At 44.3% G+C, this 19,290-nt stretch overlaps 1 protein-coding gene across 5 annotated transcripts in view; it reads right to left on the bottom strand.

The window, feature by feature from the left end:
- The window catches only part of Srgap2 (SLIT-ROBO Rho GTPase activating protein 2), a 218,809-nt gene that overhangs the window by 3,471 nt on the left and 196,048 nt on the right, over window positions 1-19,290 (bottom strand). For 3 of the 5 annotated variants that reach the window (XM_050147588.1, XM_050147590.1, XM_050147589.1), the window contains exons 18-22: window positions 14,567-14,791; window positions 10,977-11,056; window positions 8,892-9,072; window positions 6,678-6,824; window positions 2,601-2,925 (exon numbers count right to left, since the gene is read on the bottom strand). In XM_050147588.1, the coding sequence (XP_050003545.1) occupies window positions 2,601-2,925; window positions 6,678-6,824; window positions 8,892-9,072; window positions 10,977-11,056; window positions 14,567-14,791 (958 nt within the window). Of the gene's footprint in view, window positions 1-1,519; window positions 1,615-2,600; window positions 2,926-5,591; window positions 5,914-6,677; window positions 6,825-8,891; window positions 9,073-10,976; window positions 11,057-14,566; window positions 14,792-19,290 lie in introns of those variants that run through there. The other 2 variants (XM_050147591.1, XM_050147593.1) reach the window with 2 other exon arrangements.

The following is a 19,290-nucleotide window of genomic DNA, read 5'->3' as shown; positions in this document are numbered from 1 at the left end:
AGAGGAGCTACTGGCAGTTGATGGCTGCTGAGGAAGAGTCACTCACTTTGGGGATGGGGCTTCTGGTAGGTTGACCATGCCCCAGTAAGTGGCCCTAGACCTATGCATATATGGAAAGTATACAAACAAATATACTTCCCAAAAATATATAAATAAATAAATATATATGTTGAACTCAGGGAAGTATTTAAAAAGATAGTAACAAAAGGAAGACATGAGGTTGGGAGGAGGCATTAGGAGGAGTTGGAGGTAGTAGTGGATGACATGATCAAAATACATTGCATAAATATATTAAACTTAAAAACTAAGAAAAATATTAAAAAAGAAAAAGTAGCTGAGTATTTTCAACTTGAGCCCTTGGTTTTAGTGAGAGGTGCCGAAATGTCTCTGATGAAATGACATATAATTAAATGGAGGGGAAAGGTAACTAGCACACAGAAATTGATGATGTAATTCTCTGTGTTTCTGTGTATGTTTGAAAGTGCACACAGTGAACAAATTTTACAAAGTGGTAAAGATCAAATATAATCTTTATTTTCTTGATTTCAAGGCCAATGGTTAAAGGGACTATTCCTTCCTTCACAAGAGCTAAGGAAGGTTCAGGAACCAAGCAAGTCCTTGAATATTTATCAGGACAATGCTTCAATTTTCCAGCACATCCAAGTGTGCAACTAGAAACCATTTCCTGCTACCCCGCACCATGAAAGGTAACCCAAGAGTGGCCAAAAGGGGGAGCCAAAGCCCATATAGGTAAGTTAGCATCTACAAACCAGGAGGTACTGAAGATGTTAGTAAAAAAACGGTAGCCCTAGTCCAGAGGCTCAAGACAGAACCAAAGCACCTTTGTAGGCAAGCATCCAGTTAGAGTGCCCAGCTTCCATACCCTGCCTGAAAACTTGTGTTTAATACTGCGCCCCACAGCCACCACAGGACTCCTCTTTGGGATCAAGAATACTTTCAGAGATTCTAAGTTTCAAGTAAGCCCCAGGCTCCCCACTCAGGTTTCCTATCTGAGGCTTGTTATGTATGATAGTGACTCATTTTCATCAATAACTGTGGCATTTATTAGCCTTTCTTCCCCTCTCCTGCAATGCCAGGGATGGAACCCAGGAGTCTATACATGCTAGGCTAGCATTCTGAGCCTGCATCATGGAGCTACACTCGTGGGCTTCTCAAATCTTTTAGAATGCTCAGGAAGAACTCTGTTTCCTGGCTCTGTTCTGTAATGCAGGTAGTATGTTCACAGTGTCTAACACTTTGGTTAATGGCTGACCAAAAGAGGATCAAGGAGGATTCCCATGGTGTAAGGTAGATTGCTGTCAGGAACTTAAACAGGATAGAAGATGAGCAAAGCAAGACATCGCAGGCCCAGGGCTCACCACTGGACCTAACAGGTTTATCTCCATAAGCAGAGCACCAACGAAACCAACAGAGACAATACAGAGCCTCTATTGCCCTTTCCAGATCACCCTGGAAGAAGAGGCGAGGAAAAGGACAAAAACAAGCCCTGAGTTCCTACCTGTTCTAATGAAAATTATATAGCTGGGAGAGACGTCTGAGAGAACTGCTTGGAGTGGCCCCAGTAGTTGGATGTTTAGAGGTCGAGTTGGGTTTCTAATAGTTCATGGAAAACAGAGCCATCAATGTGGTGCAGATGAAAAGGAAGGTCCTGCAATCTGGGAGCTCATCTGCATTGTTACCTGGAACTTCGGGCTGGAAGCTTTCTAGTACCTGAGCTTCAAGCAACAAGAATACTTTGGGATCTTTAAGATAGAATCGGATGGTGGACTAATTACCTACAAGTATTAGAGATCAGCTTCATGAAATGGGGTGTCAGGGATGGACAGAGAAATAGGACCTGGCCTATATTTGAGTCTTAGCTTCACTAAAGTTGACTATTGTGTTTCTATCATCTATCTGTCTGTCTGTCTCCATCTGCCTACCTACCCATATATCTACCTATCTATCCATCTAATTTTTCATGTGTGTGTTCTATGTGCAGAGGCCAGAGGAAGATGTCAGGTATCCTCTTCTAGTGCTCTCTACCTTATTGTAGAGACTCTTACTAAATCTGAAGCTTGTTATTTTGGCTAGGCTGACTGGCTGTTCAGCAAGCTCTAGGAATCTGCCTGCCCTTAATCCCCAACTCTGAGATTACAGGCATAGAAGGTTAAACTAGTCTTTTATGTGGGTGCTGTGGATTTGAATTCAGCTCATCTTGCTTGTGTAGCAAGTGTTCTTACCTACTGGGTCATCTCCCCAGACTCTACCTTAGTGTCTTAACACATGAAACTTGAACTAATGGACCTTAATCAAAATATTCTTAACTGCTGTTTTTAAAAGTCAGCAGCTGGTAAACAGAATACGAATAAGAAGATAGGATTCTATTAATTCCCCTTTCGGGTTTTGTTGGGGAGACAAGGATAGGCAGACTGCTCAGTAAGCTGTCTTGGCAGGTTCACATGTATGGTACTTGCTACACCCTCTAAAGAACATACAGAGGATTGGGCTGTTTTAAGTTCTGTTGATTAGCTGGGGCTGCTCTGAGTGTAACTGATGAGTGCAGACTTCTTACTTATTGTCCAGGGCCCCTCAGTTACCTGTGCAATGACTTCGGGGTCCATGGGTCGATGGTTATTGAAGCTTTTTGACCTTCCTGCAGTGGCAGTCTTCCGGATCTGTGGACTGTCCAGCCGGTTCTTCAGGGATGAATGGCGGCTGATTGAGTTGAGGTTCCCATGGCCGCTGACGGAACACTTATCTGGCCCTTCCTTGGGGAGATTCTGGCTCATGATGGGCTGAGAGGATGGCCGGCAGCTAGCCCCCACCCCCGGGGAGGAGGAGTCAGTCAGAGAACTGCCCAGCCCATGGTTGTCACTCCGAAAAGCTTTTCTGATGCTCCCAGATTCTGGACGCTTCCTTTGCCTTCAACAAACAGAAATGGCATCTGATCAGGAAGCCCTGGGTCCAAGGGAGCTAGGATGGTGACAGAGGTGCAGAGGCTGGCACCTGGGACATCTAAAGAAAGTCACACAGAATACCCTATTTCTTCAGTTTTTCTTTCTCTTGTTTTCTCTATGGATCAGTTCCCTCCAACCCCCTACCTGGGCAAAGGTGAAATGGATACTTACTTGGTGGTTGTGAGCTTTGAGTTCTAAACATGTAAGATGCTGTCAGAAAAAAATTGCCTGTTCAAGAGAAAGTTTCTAATGGGATAAAGATTCATGAAAAGACCCACTCCATTGCCTGCCTAAACAGAAACCCAAGCCCCAGATGAGAAAGTTTCACCGTCACCAAGGAGGAGAGAACTGCTGGAAACAGGAGTTAACTTCCCCAAATTTCAGCTGTATTATAGCAAGCCTGTCAACATCTGAGCTCTGGCAAAAAGCTATTTCTTGTTCATAGAGATGGAAGAGATTTTTCAAGAAACTGCAGTGGCACAGAGGACTCACCATGTGCCTAATCTTAGGGTAGAAAGGGTACAACTCCTAAGTCACCCAGCCCTGGGCCAATTTATTTTATACCACAAAGGCTCTGAAATGACCCTGTGATGGGATGATTGTAGTTGGGTCCTAGCTATACGGGTACTGTTTACTACTGAGTAATTTTATTTTTTTTGAACCAGATTTTAAAGGACCTCAATTAAGATGTCATCAAGCTGCTAGTTCAGATAGCAGCTGTGTAGCTCTGATACTGAATCTACTGAGGAAGATGGGCTGAGCTGGGATCAGCATGGTAATGGCAGGGCTGCAGACTGGGGGCCATCTCTGAAGCACAGCTAATGTCTTAAGTCAGTTCTTGTGCTGCTTACAGCTGAGGTCTGCTTTATCTTTCTAGGGCCAGTAGGGTGTGGCCCAGCAGCCTCTCCATGAATGTGGCTGCTAGGCAGGTCCTAGCAGTGTGAGTCAGCCATTCTCAACCATAAAGAGGATGATCTTTAGTTTTGGAAGGCCCTGCTGCCATGAGCCGTCCTTTGTGAAGTTTTCCACGACACTAGTACCTTCAACTACAGACAGAAGAGATTCCTCCTTCACATCTTCCTTCGGTGCTTCCATACGCCAGCTTTTCAGTTACCTCCATATGGTCTTTTGCCTTGCCAGACTGTGAGCTCTCAACAGCTAGCACTGATGCTTGGCACAAAGCAGATGGTTAATATAGGATGTGGGATTAAATTCAAACGTCACACCCTAAGAACTCTGCTGATTTCCTTTTTCCACTCAAGAATGGCTGACTCACAGATCAGAACTGCTGAGAAGGCAGACTTAGGGGACTGTGGTAGTGCCATCCCAGGCTCTATCTGGGGCACAAAGACAAGGAAGACAGAATGCTGATTACAAGGAGCTCAGCCAGCTGAGACTAGAACAAAGTTCTCACCCAGGGCAGGAGTAGACTTCAGATGTGAATAATATTAAAAGGGCAGCGCGAGGAAGCAAGGAAGCTTCCTTTGGAGCACAGTCCAAGAGCTGAAGAACGGTTCTTTGAAAATGATGCTGAGAAGTGACTCCACAGTGGCCTGGAAGAGCTCAGTGAGGAATGTACATAGCAATCATTTTTCTCTTTCCAAAGATGTAATGGACTGTTTATATTTATGGGGGCATGTTCAATAAATGCAAGTACAGCCAAAAAAACAAAACAAGGAGCTCAGCCTGGAGGAGGAACCAGGCACAGCACCGAGTACCAACAACTCAAGCCATTTTGGAATGCAGAATGAGTGTATTATTTTCAACCTCAAGGAACTCAGGGTGTCAGGAAGGCTTACCCAAATAGGGAACATTTAGATCGAGTCTTGGAGGCTGAGGAGGAGTTAATCAGATGAGAGGGCCCAGGAGGAGAGAGTTCTCCAAGGCAATCAGGAAACTCAAGTTTCATGGGAGCACTGTTCTGGAGGCAGCTGGGAGGTGGAAAGGCAGACTCATACTGAGGCTGTCACTCATACATTGACTGGCTGGTGCCTGGGAAAGCTTGAACAGATCATGTTGACACGGTTTGATTATGCTCTGTCCCCAGGAAATTCATCGTAAGAATCTTAATACCACCAAGCAAGGAATTTAAGGAAACAACCTTGACTTTCTACCAGATGTTTTTAGCTTTTGTTCTCTGTAATTTCTTTGTAAAATGCTATCAAATATATGTTGACTTAAAATTTAATACCCAGGGATGAAGCTGCAGCTTGGCAGTAGAGTGCTCTGTCTGTATATGTGGCTTGTTGAGTTCTATCTCCAACACCATAAAAAACAAAAATAAAAGTGCCTAAATAAATATCTAACCTCCCCTCCACTTTTCAGTCTTGGTTTCTGGCTTAATAAGCTCATAGCCTTGTGCTTGCAGGCTCGTAATTAACGCAGATTTGTATATAATGAAAAAAATGTGATTAACGGCAGCTACTTTTTACTAGCCTGCCCTCCTAGCAGACTGGAGGGAAGTCTAAAATCCTCAACTTGTCTGCTGGTCTGGATTAAATTATGACTATACTGAGGAAGTGAGCTGAATAAACCAGATGAACTTGAGTGTGAAAGAGATAGGAAAGATCCATGTCCCCCAACCCCCTCTATTGTCTGGTTGGAAAAAAGCCAAGAGATCTGGCAACCTCATAGAGTTTAAAAACAATAAGCATCTTTTATTCTCCTTCCAGTCTCAGTGTCCAGAGGCTATGGTTAACAGGGTTTCAAAGTGCAAATCATTTCACCCCTCCAAAGTCGGAAGGAATACAAACTGTACGTCATCTCCAATCCATGTTCACCAGGAGTGCCTCGGGGCTTGTCATCCTCCTGGCACTGGGCCACAGTTCAGGGTCTGGCGGAAAGAGGTCTGTAGGACTTGGTGTCTGGCCCCTTGAGATGAGATTAGTTCTCCAATAGCCTGAGTGCCTCTTGGGGAGGCAGCAGCTCATGGGCGGGCGAACGAGGAATCCCTCTAGATAGCCAGCAGGTGTGGATGGAGTTAGAACCTCAGAATACTGCTAATGGCCACAATGAAAGCTGGGGTCAGAGTAAGCCTGCTGACAGGAGTGGGCATCTGCAGAGGGACTGCTAGGGAAGGATAATACACAGTGCTAAAGCAACAAGAAAAAATGAAAAGTGATTTCTGCTAGTGTGAAAAGGAGCAAAGGGTCACAGGATGGTTTAGGAGCTCAGGACAAAGCTTTCCTTGGGCTCAGTGCTCTTCCCTTTTCCATAGCCATGAATGTAGGATAGGAAGAACCAGATACATGACGTCTAAGTAAGCCCACCTGGTGGACAGTAGCCTGGTGGAAGACATATGAAATTCTGAATCTTCAGACAGACAAGGGTCAAAGAAGATACCAAATACTATTTGAATAAGAATTGGAAAAGTGAAGGCACTGATAAGAAATAGCACAAAACCAAGTTGCATAAGGTGGTCAAAGCTTTGATGAAGGTTTGGCTAAGACTGCCAGGAAGTCTGAGCAGACAGACACTGTGGAACAGACAGAGTACCACAGGATGACAACAGACAGCTGGAGGCTGGGCCTGCCCTCAGACCCACGTGAGCCTCCTCAGCCCCACCATCCACCTTGCAGCAGCAAACACATGGAGACTGTTAGGTTGGGGGAGCTGGGAGCCCTGCATTCAGCACAGGAGCAGGGTGGGTGTTAGGCCAGGGGTGAGGCTGAGTGAGTGAATCATTTAGGGGAGCAGAAAATGAAAAGCAGAGCTTACTTGTTGATGTTTGCAAGATAAATATCAGCTACATGACCCCCACTGGGACAGCTGGCCCCCGTTCTGGCTGTCACCTTTTCTTCAGGTGGCTCAGACATGACCTCAATCTCAGACTTGGGGCTGGACCTCTCCACGACACCATCCTCTCTGGGGCAGAAGGGACAGGTAGGTAGGGAAAAGGGAAAACAATAAAAAAGCAGTGTTAAATCAGCAAGATGCCCTCTCCCCCCCCCCACCCTGGGACATACAGACAACCCCACACAGCTTGAAGGCAGCAGCAACCCCTGGTGGGGCTAATTTTGTGAACAGGGGCAAGGAAACCTGAAGGCCTTTGGAGAGTTGTGTAAATAAAAATAAATAACCCACTGAGTTCTATTTGATCCTCAGCTCCTCAGGAAAACTTGGCTAGGGACACCTGGATTCAAGGCATCTCATGGGGTGGCCATGAGGGAACCACCTCCTGGAGAAGGAGGTGGAAGTCCAGGCTGTGTTTATCTGTGGTCCTGAGCACTGCTGGTAAGGACAGGAAGCTCTGGAGGGAGAGCCAGCATTGAGGCAGGATGTGGACACATGGCCACTGTTGTAGCACATCTAGCCTCGCTCAGAGTATCCAAGATGGTTCTAGGTTTCTCCACTGCTCTCCTTGCCCCTTTGGCTACTGATGACAAAGAAAGGCCCTTCTCCCCCACAATTCATCTTCTCTCAATCCGGTAGTGAAGATATAATGCTAAATTTGGGAGGGTTCTGTCCACGCACAGATTGCCACCAGCTTTGAGATGTTATTAACACAGGGAGGAATTCCCCGAAGAACGAGCCCAGGAGAGGCTGAGAGGGTGTAGACTCATTCAGGATATCAACCTTTAAAAAAATAATAGTAAGGGAAGGACTACAAACAGTGAGAATGCTGTATCCTAAAGACGTGCATGAGGGCAGAGTTAGGGCAAAGGGACAAGGAGGCAAGTTTGGGTAGGCTACAAGGTCTATTACTTCCTGCCTAGGAGACATTGCTTCAAAGAGTGGGAACCAACACAGCCTATCTGATAAGATCTCCAAAGTCCACTCTGGTTTCCCTGGTTCTCCGACATCCTTTTCCCTTTTTGCCTTACTTTTCTTTTTTCACCATGTTTTTTGATCCAGATTTCTCCTAAAAAGTAACCTGTCAATTTTCATTTGTAGGTGGAAATTACTATCAATGGCTTAGTAGGTTGGGGTTTAGGTAGTTTAAAAAGAAGCCAAGTCTGGTGGCTCATGCCTGTAAGCTTAGCATGGGGGAGGCTACGGCAGTAGGACTGCTGTGAGTCATATATAGTGAGCTTAAGGCAGCCTAGGTTACAGGTGAGACTATTGGCTGGTCTTATGTCAACTTGACACAAGCTAGAAGGAGGGAACCTCAACTGAGCCAAAAAGATCCTACTGGAGGGCATTTTCTTAATTAGTGACTGATTGGTGAGGGCCCAGTTCACTGTGGGTGGTGCTATCCATCGGATGTTGGTCTTGAATTCTGTAAGAAAGGCTGAGCAAGCCATTAGGAGTAAGCCAGTAAGCAGCACTCCTTCATGGCCTCTACATCAGCTCCTACCTCCAGGTTCCAGCCCTGTTTCCCATTCTGACTTTCTTAGTGATGGAAGTGTAAGGCAAATAATCCCCCCTTTCCCCAAGTTGTTTCATCATAGCAATCATAACCCCAACTAAGACAGAGACCTTCTCTCAAAAAACAAAAATGCACACATGGAAGACAGAGAAGGCAGTGTGATGGTGGCGTATGCCCTTAATCCCAGCACTTAGGAGGCAGAAGCATGTGGATCTCTGTGAGTTTGAGGCCAGCCTGGTCTACAGAGTGAGTTCCAGGAATGGCTTCAAAAGCTGCGGAGAAACCCTGTCTCATGAAACCAAAAAACCAAAGAAGCAAAAAACATGACCTTTCCAGAAAGGAAATAGGCATGGTCAAATTAAAAAGTCCACACTACCACTCATAAGACAGAAATATAAATACTGACAGGTACATTTCTAAAGCAAATGAATTAAGGAGCAATTTAAAGGGAGGAGAGAAAGTGAGGAGACTGAGTTGCCGGGGTAAGGTGTTCTCCATGGAACTTTAAGCCTGCGAACCGTTTTGGGAATTAGTCTCCCTCATGCTCCTATAGTTCCAGAATTGAAGTCTCACTCCCACAGTGCATTAGAGACCACCCTCAAAGGTGCCAGGGTTCCACTTACGTGTCTTGGACTACGATGTATTGATGGGGGATGAGTCCGTCTATACCATTGTGCCGGCCTTCCCACCAATCATCAGAAGCTCGCTGGTAAAGCAGCAGAGATGCTCCCTTCTTGAAAGATAGCTCCCGGGCTGTCCGGCCTACGTAGTCAAACTTAGCAATGGCCTCAATGGGCTCACATTCTGGGAAAGGCAGAAAAGAATGAAACATATGTTTCTGGGACCTACAGATGCAGGAAACTGGATGAAAAAGCCTAATGAGCTGGACTTACAGTGGTGGGAGGATAACTCTCACAGCCTGGCATTCTCTCCTGTCTAGCCCCCTCTTGGATGAAAAAGCCTAATGAGCTGGACTTACAGTGGTGGGAGGATAACTCTCACAGCCTGGCATTCTCTCCTGTCTAGCCCCCTCTTCTGCCAGGGGTAACAACCCATGGAGACACTGCTTCCCTGATAACTTCTTTGTTGATTTCACAGTCCTCTTTGCCAATTCCATCTATCATCCAACTTGTCATTCTGCATTTTTCCTTTCTTTTAGGCAGTGCCGTGAATTGAGTTCAGGGCTTTAGATGTGGGTGTTCAAAGAAAAGTGATTTACCACTGAACTCTATATCAAGCCCATCACACTGCATTTTTGAGCATTATTTCTCTTCTGATCATTTAGTAATCTATCAGCCATCTAACACTTGAATCATACCATATTTTAAGTAATTTATTTGTGTTATTCATTCATCCCAGTAGAATGTAAAACATGGAAAGTGGTTTGTAACGCATTTATGGAAAATGCAAATGAAAACAATTAGAAAAGTTAAAGGGGGCTTGTAAGTGCAATGTGTTTTTACTTCCATGTGGGCCTTTCTTTCCTTATCTACAAAATGAGATGACAGGAATAGTGCTCTTTTTCATGAAGTTGGTTATGGGGAGTCAATTACAATCTGTGACACATGCACACTTAGGCACTGCTGTCGTCATGTCTCTGTTTTCAACTGCAGGAGAGACTAGATAGTAAACAGAAGGTGCTCTAAGATATAGACCATTATATCATAAATATCACTGCAGGGAGGAAGGCTGATTAAAAATAAACCCATGCCCACAAAGCTCTGGGTGGAAAATTTGCTCCTAAATGGGCTGGCTGAAGATTCCACTGCAGAACTCCTGTCTTAGTAGTCCAGTCTCAGTTTTCTACAGCCCTGGGCACATCCCTTGACTCTTGCTTTTTCAGCTGCCCCATTTATCTTACTAGAGATAAAACCTCTAAGAGTATGAGAACAAGGCAGTTCTGAATACTGAATTCTCTAGTAATACTTTTGTCTCTCATAAAGATCATACTGATCCTTCTAACACCAGGATCTAAACAAGAAGTTCTATCTCTCCTTTAAAAGCTTCAAATCCTTCAAATACTACAGTATTTCTAAAGGCGGCGGCGGCGGGGGGGGGGGGGGGAGTCAAGGTTCTGTAGATTGTCCCATAAAATTCTGAGGCCCCTTGTCAACTGTTGAGACTTCCAGAGACCAAGTGATCCAGAATGGCTGGAAGCAGGGGAAACGTGCTGGCTGGCAGACTCTAATAAATCATGGGCACTCCAGAGGGGTTGGAGGATGACAGCTGAGCATTCCACCCCTGGATGCACACTCACAGGCTGTTCAGCACACACAAATCTATACTTTGGAAGGGGTCAATTTTTCCAGTTGGCAGGCATGCAAGTGTGTGGTTTCTGTGTCCTCATTCTCACTCCCCTTACTTGGCTTTTGTTGAATTCTTGGCACCTAGCATCTCTATTCCCCAGGCTTGATGTTTTTTAAATGAGCTTTCCTTTGCTTTGGTTTCCAGTAACCTGGCAGCATTAGGGGCTTCTATCTACTGGACTCATGCTAGATAGGGAATTAAGAGGAGTCCTTCAGCAAAGAAGCTGAAGGACTACAAAAGGTCTAGCTATTCTCCTCTGATTTAATCTCTTCTGTGAGAATGTCCCTCCAAGGAAAGGAGAGATAAGAAACTCCTTTCTTCTCCTTAGGTCCTCTGGACAGCAGAGTTCATTGGCTGCAGAAGACGCAATCATCTCTGCTCTCCTAAGAGCCATAGCATACCATCCTCACTCGTGTGGTGCTCTGCTGTCACATCCTGGGCGCAGTCTTCAGCAGAGGTAGTCTCTCCGTGAGTGCTGTCACTGCAAAAGAAGAATAACTGGGACATCAGTGTTTGCTCCTAAAGTTTTCTTCTTCCTCTTGGCACAGCCTCCTTGGTACATCACAACAGCTGTGGGTTAGCTATACTCTAAGTCCACAGCTATCAATTGCTAAGAATAAAGGCTCTCTGGAGGTTCTGCTCCTCAACCACTTGTCACTGCTTGGGACTTAAAGTGCCTTGAGAGAAAGGGAAGGCCTTTGAAGTCACAAATAAACTCTTCGGAACACACAGAACAACTCAATCACTCAGGTCAATTCTCTTCTTGAATCCATTCCTGGTTCTTAAGGAGGGAGCATGGCAAAAGGGAAGTCCTGGTATGTATGTATTTATGATCAGGAACAACTGGACCTGAAAACTGACTTTGATGTTTGATAGCTGTTTAGTTGTGTTTTGTTTTTATTGTTTTTTAATAGACAGTTGTGTGAGGAGTCATTGGTGTAATGCAGCCAAGACTTTGGCATGAGGGCGCTTAGTAAGTAAGTGTTCCTCCTTTCAGCTTCCTTTTAGGGTGCTGCGTGACTTATTAGCCTGTGCACTGATGAGAAAGTAGGAAGTGAGTAGCGGCTGAATGGAAACCAAGAGCAAAGATAAAAGGTTCTGTTGTAGATTATATTTTACTAAAGGCCAGGGGATGAAAGCTCAGCCAAGTTCTTAAAAAATTATCTTCTCTTAAATCATCCCAGGTAGAGTTGAGAACAGATACAAGTTACTAAGTAAGTATTTCTTCTCTTATCCTCAGGGAAGAGATGGATGTTCTTCAAGATCAGGAATAACCCTGTCTGAAGTTTTCTCCTCTGGCAATAGGTGCCAACAACAAATCCTTCCGGGCATGTCTATGAACGTCACACTCCACTGCCTCCTGCCATGAAACTTCTCTCCACCCAGGACACAAGCCTTTCCCTCTAGGCAGCTCCTTAGAGCCAAGTAAAGCCAGTCCTAGGAGGGCTCTTAAGCTTCAGAGAATACTCTGGTAGAACATCAATAGGGATTCTTCTTTGTTTTAAAAAAAGTGGGTATTTCTTCACTGTTTTCTGGGCCTAAAAACCCACGGGTTTGGTGGCATTCTGGAAATGCATCAGTGGTACCCAGGGCAAAGGTTCATTCCTGTACATCCACTAAGGCATCAGAGCATTAGTTCTCACACTGCAGGGAGCCCTGGAGGGCTTGTTAAAAAATCATATATTATCCCACCCTGAGCTTTTCTGAGTCACAAGATCTGTCTGGGGTTGGAGCATCTGATTTTCACTTTGATACCATAGGATCTGGTGCTGTTGGTTTGGGCTTTCCACTTTGAAATCAGCACCATGGTATGATACTTTTTGAGGCTCCATGTAGTCCTAAAATCCCACGGTTCTCCCCTCCTACACCTCTGGCCCTGACAACAAGCCCAACCCTATCAATACCCAAGGTCCAAGGTTCCAGCAGCAGTCTCAGGCAACCAGAATCCAGTTTGGAGACTAAGTGCAGAAATGGACTTTGCCTTGTGCCTCTTCTCTCTGATGGTTCTGGTCATTTGGCTACTCTCCTGGATTTTAGGGGCTTATCTTTTCACTGCCTTAGCTCCCTGTGGCAGTATCTCTCTTTTTTCCTAAATAAGAGGTCAGGAACAAGGTCACTGACAACTGCCCCTTGTTGCCTCTGGCCCAAGGCCTGGGACAGTGGCACAAATGTTCCCTGACTATCTGTGCAGTATATTCCAACAAATATCACATATGTAACACATGGGGTAAGGGCTGAGGAAACACCTGGGAGGAATCTAGAAGAAAGAGCTTTCATGTGTGCATCCTGGTAAAGCACATTGCTTGGTCTCTGGTCCCTGGGTAGGGACTGGGTATCAGGGAGCTGGAGTACTATGCCCCTTCATTGGTCCAGAACCTGCAGTGATTTGACATTTAAGAAGTGAAGGCCAGCCAGGCGGGTGGCACACACACACCTTTAATCGCAGCACTTGGGAGGCAGAGGCAGGCAGATCTCTGTGAATTCAAGGAGAGCCTGGTCTACAGAGTGAGTGCTAGGACAGGCTCTAAGGCTATAGAGAAACCCTGTCTTGAAGAACCAAAAAAAAAAAAAAAAAAAAAAAAAAAAAAAAAAAAAAAAAAAAAAAAAAAAAAAAAGAAAAAAAAAAGAAAAAAGAAAAAAGAAGAAGAAGAAGCAGCAGCAGCAGCGAAGGCCAACTTTACAGGTAAAGGCAAAAACCGAAGGCACTACTTCCCAGTTCTTAACTACTTGTGCAGGAGCTCACCTGATGAGCCTACAGCCCTGGTCACCATGGACCACCTGCCAGTGACAGAAAGCTTTGCCTCTAAGCCAGCTACCTGGGGTGCCTGCTCAGATGCATAGCTAGGATCAGAAGTCGAGGAGAGAGTGGATCCATGGATGCCACTGCCATAGGAAGTTCACAGAGCTACCAATGTTATTTCTCCACTCCTTGGGCAACGGTTCTGAGGGGGTCATGGAGAACCATGAACCAAGTGGCGACTAATTAAGTAAACACATGCCTTGTCCTTTCCTACCATGGTTGATAGCAATGAGGCTGGAAGGATTGGTTTCAGACGCTAAATTTAGATGGAATCTGATTTCAGCTGGCTTATGTCTTCAACTTCTATTGAAAAACCAATTAGGAAAGAAGGGAAGGGGCATGGGACACCAGGGTTAAGAGAAAGGTCACTGCCTCTGTATCTGGTTGAAATGGCACTGTAAAGCGGTATTACAGTATCTGTGTGGGTGCTGGATGGAGCTTTATCCTAGAAGATAGGTGGCCAGGGTTGGCTTCCCAATTACTGGGGTGTGTTGAAACATTGCACTGGCCTCTCTGGGTTGCAAGGAGTTTACCTATAAAAGGGAAGTATTATTCCACTTTTTGGAAATATTTGTTCATCTAAAAGAGGTAGTCTAACACAAATGTACCCAGAGATTCTTTTCAGAATTCTGTTCTCAGGCTAGGTCATGGAAAACCTTGTCTACCCAATCTTGTACTTTTCTAGGGGATGGAACTGTATCTAACCACCCCAAATATATTTACACTTTTTCTCATCACAATTCTCTGAAAGCATTTTGTTGTGCCATCTTACAAACTCAGTCAGGAGACTGTGCCTCACATACAGACTCCTCCTCCTAAGAACAGTATTTCCTGGGGCCCAGCTCTGTCTCCATCACAACACACAGCTTGGGCACTGTGGCTTGAAGAACAGCAGGTCTAAAGACCACTTTGTAAACTCTCCAATCCCTGATGTTGTCATTATCTTTCAGGATGGTCCCTAGTTATCCAACACTCAAAAAAAAAAAAAAAAAAAAATAGGAAGTGGGTGAAGAGACACTCATTTTGTAGGTGTGTCCAAGATGGGAAAATGGCCAGAACCTGCCACCTGCAGAACCTGTAAGTGGAGGAGGGAGAACCTGGCTGTTTCCTTCTGGGTTTTGCTTGACCATCTGGCCCCTATACCAGTTATTATCAGGCATTCCCTCCCTTTTTCCCCTCCCTGGCCCCTACCAGTAATCCTCCATGCTTCCTCCTCTGCTGTAGATGGGGCCCTCCAGCTCCCTGGGACTTGGGAAGATGTTCTCATGTTGGATGATGATGGTTTTAATCAGTTCATTCACGTGTGCTTGACAGGACACCTGGTCGTGGCCCTCTGGCACTGACATCAGTGAGGGCCCAAAGCAGATGGCAAGGTTGTAGGGGTCCATCATGTTCTCGTCACTGAACTGTGATAAGCTGGAGGAAAAGGGGAAGCGGGGATTGGAAAGCTCACATGAATGCCCAGAAAACACAAACATAAGAGACATTGCCAGAAGGAAAGTCGTAAGTCCACAAACTGCCACCTGCCTTTCTGGGCATCAGAGACCTTCTGGAGAGTCAGGTGACAAGAAGGGAATGACTGCTGACAGCTATTCAGGAGCCCAGGAGAGGAAAGACGTATGACTTGCTTGCAAGTCTGACTCCTTTTCTCCAGTTCCCCAATCAAATCCATATGAATCTCATTTTTGCCCTTACCTTTGACCTTAGGCATCAGAGTCACCCTGCATTGATTGAGAACATACCATATAACTCCTCAGAACTGGATATGGTTCTCACAGGCTACTCCCTAAACTACCAAGCAGATGGGGACCTCAGCTTGCTTTGGGAAACAGTCACAGGAACAGGAACTGTACACCATATGCTTTCATGCATACAAAAGAATCAACTTACTGGGTATTTCTATTCCAAATTTTATATTTAACCAGAAATGTAGTCAGCTGATTAACTTTTTATTCCACCAAGACAGTGAATTCTTTTTAGAGCAGCTAATGTAATACTGTTTAATATTTTTATAATATCCCCTTGTATTATTATATCCAGGAATTAATTATGCATTCTGTTTATATTCTGCTTGGGGTTCCCTTGGATGTAGGCTAATTTCATTACTGTGTATTTACTTAGAGATTCTTCCCATTCTCAACCAGCAGCTGCTCCAGTCATAACCCAACCTTGGTCATGGACCCAAGCCCTCAACCATCACTACTTTTGCTGAGTCCCCATGGGTCTATGCCTGTGGTGGTCTAAATAAGGATGGTCCAAAGGCTCATATATTTGGATGTTTAGTCATTAGGGAGTGACACTATTTGGGAGGGATTAGGAGGTGTGGCCTTGTTGGAGGAAATGTTCACTGGGGACCAGCTTTCAGGTTTCAAAAGCCCAAGCCAGGTTCAGTGTCTCTCTCTTCCTGCTGCCTGTGGATCCAGATGTAGACCTCTCAGCTACTTCTATTATGTCTACCTTTATGCCACCACTTTCCCCACCACAATGAAGACAATGTAGACTAAACCTCTGAAACTGTAAGCCCTAATTAAACGCTTCACTTTATTAGAGTTGCCATGGTCAAATACTGACCAAGATGCTGTCTGTCCTAGCACAGAAAGCTGGGCTGACTTTGGGCACATCCTCTATAAAGCTTGAGGGGCCTATAGACATTGCTGAGGAGCTTGGCCTTCCTATGGTCACCAGCAGTAGCCTCTCAGTCCAATTCTGACAGATGCTGAAAAGAAACTAGAGCCTTTGGATACCACTGCCATTCTGGATTGGATGAAGTATATTTCTAGTGTGCCCCACATCCAGACTCATGCTGCAAAGCTGGTTTTCCTCTAACAAATGGATTTCTTCTGTTGGAGAATCTGACACGTACCTTGTGATCCTTCTATGATCACTGTAGGACATCAGAAATGGCATGGCATGGTGTGAACAACTGCCATGGAAAACACCAGTGGAGAAGCACCATCCCACAGTATCAAAACTAACTGCAGGAGAGACCAGTGGGGAAGGGTATCATCTCAGTGGCTAGATGGCTTCATAGGAGATGATTTGTTTTTGCTTAAGGCAGGGATTCATTATGTACCCCAGTCTGGCCTCAAACTCTTTGCCTTCCTGCCTCAGCTTTCTAAATGCTGGTATCACAGCCTTGTACCATCACATCCAACTGATAGGAATTATTAGAGATTTAATTTTAAAATTCTTCTCTGGACATAGAGTTAAAAGAAAATAGAGGTTTAGAAAAGATTGGGTAGATATATAAGTCTGCTTCATCATCAGATTAAAACTGGGGAGAAACAGGAGAGATTACTACTTTGATAACCTCAGCAGAAATGACCCATACATGAGGTGCCACAGGCTAAAACTGCAGCTATCCAGGTCCTGGTATCTTGGAGACAGAAAGCTCAGTAAAGCCTTCTTTCTTTAGTCTGATCTGATAGTGTTTTAACAACAACAAGAAACCAGAGTTTCTGGGAAGTGTGATAGTCAAAGAGAAGCACTCTATTCCCAAGATACCAGGGTGAAAGTTCTACAACAGATGAAGGATGTAAAATACCCTGTTCCCACCCACAAAAGACTGTTCTATTCATAGGAGGCTACAGTGACAAGGACCCGGAAGAGGACATATCTTTGTGAACTGTAGTCTTATGAATCTATGTCCAGTTTGCGATTCCCATTAAAAGTGAAACCAAAAGGACCAAGAACCTTGTGATTGCTTATCTTGGTTGTCAACTTGACTTGCCTAGGAAGAAGAAACCTCAACTGAAAAACTCCTCCCATCAGATTGGCCTGTGAGCATATTATTCTTGATTATTATTGATGCAGGGGGCTCAGCCCATTGTATGCAGGTGAACCTGGACTGTGTAAGAAAATGTAGCTATACATGGGAGCAAGTCAGTAACCACCTTTCTTCTGTGGTTTCTGCTTCAAAGTCCTGCCCTACACATATACACACAGGTAATTCAGAATCTGTTGCATACCTGTCAAAAATGCTGTCATCAAGAAAATAACTGACAATAAATGTTGGTGAAGATGTTGGGAAAGAGGAACCCTTACTTAAGACTGTAGAAATGTAAACTGGTGCAATCTCTATGGAAATCAGAATGCAGGTGCTGCAAGTACTAAAAATAGAACGTGACTTAGCTTAAACACTCTTGAGTATATTCCTGAAGGACTCTACATCAACATGTTACAGATACAGTTGCATTCCCATGTTTACTGGTGCACCATTCATAGTAGCCAAGGTATGACACTAGCCTAGCAATAAGTCTATCAACGGATGAACTGATAAACAATATGTGGTACCTGTATTTTATTCAGGTATAAAGAAAAACGGAATTATAACATTGGCAGGAAAATGGACAGGACCAAAAATTATTGTGTGTGTGTGATGTGATGTGAAAACAGAAAAGGGACTGGGAGAGAAGAGAAGATCTACAGGGAGGGGAAGGGAAAAAAGGAAGGGTAGTGGAATATATGTAACATGAAAGCAGAACTAGGCACTTTTTAGAAGAGGAAGAGGACTGGCCAGAAAAGGTGGGGGCATGGGGAGTAAATAGGAACAAAGTAAAATGTATATATGCATAATGATATAAGACTTTGGACTCACCAAAATCTTATAGCATAATGAAACCCATCACTTTGTACTCTAAATAAAAATAATAATAAATAAAAGTATACAATTTGGTGGCATTGAGCATAGTCACAGTGTTGTGTAACCAACCATTACCTCTAAGTTGTGCAACATTTTCACCATCCCTGAAAGAAACCTGGTATTCACTAACACTTCATTTCCTGGCTAAACAATATTCTACTGTATGAATAAAGCACATTTTGTGAGTTTAGAGGCAGAAATTCTCCAAACTGCACATTCAGATGAGCTCCATAGCCCTAACACAAGGTCTTCGCAACAATGTGAGATTCTGGACTAGAGTCCACTAAGCTGCATCTTAAGTGCCAACCTATAGCTATCATTAGCTTGGTGACTTGAGATTCAGTATGTGTACAGTCCAGGATTAAACTTCAGTGAGGATTCAAGTGTGGGTTCAGGTAAAGTCTCCATGAGGAACCACCTGCCAACTCCTGATGCAACTGTTGGCAGCTGCACACTACTCAGCTATCATCTTCCCATGGAGACTTTAAAATTTGTGTCTACGTGCTACTATTTTCCAAATCACTGTGATTATAAATGCTTCACCTCTTCCATACAACACCTTGTTGACCAGTATATTTTAAAAACTATATATACAACAATGTTTTAAAACTATACATATACAAACAAATTAATACTTGGAATTAATGCCATTTCCATACTTTTTTCCTAATAATGGCCATTGTCTCTTTTACTGCATCAAGTTTATTCTATTGTTTCTCTCTCCTGAAAGTCTAGGAGAGACAACAGTTAATCTGTCTTCCCTGTGACCTGGGCACTGAGGGGACTGACTAACCCTAGAGTAGTGAGCAGTGTTTCCAGGCTATGAATGAGCACACTGGTGAGTTATGAGGAGCTCATCTCAAGGACAGATGGGGTGCTGAGTTAGGACTCTGTTGGACTCAACTTTGAGGAAGATGCACACTACAAATTCAGGGTTCTTTGAAGTTGTGTATTGGGATAGATGATAATGTGGGCTTCCTAATAAGGTCTTAGGCAGGAGCTAGTAATCCCAGATACCTGTAAGTCCGGGCTGATCATGACTGTCTAAACAGGATAGACTTGTAAAATGGACTCTAAAGTTGTCGTCATTTTAAACAAATATTAACTATGTGTGAGGACTTCATATTCACAAGGTATGTGCTAAAACTAAAACATTCTGGCCCTTTGGTTTATCTTTTGTTTCCCTGTTTTAATGGATTCAGGAGTCCACAGAACTATATCTTGGCTCTATGAAAACTCAGAACCAGCATGATGATAGGTGACGACATGGACA

The sequence above is a fragment of the Alexandromys fortis genome, unplaced genomic scaffold (assembly GCF_014885135.2).
Source record: "Alexandromys fortis isolate MF-2015 unplaced genomic scaffold, M_Fortis_MF-2015_v1.1 scaffold_58, whole genome shotgun sequence".
Lineage (NCBI taxonomy): Eukaryota > Metazoa > Chordata > Mammalia > Rodentia > Cricetidae > Alexandromys > Alexandromys fortis.
Note: the sequence above shows the minus strand (reverse complement) of the source record. Positions and strands in the feature narration are given on the sequence as shown.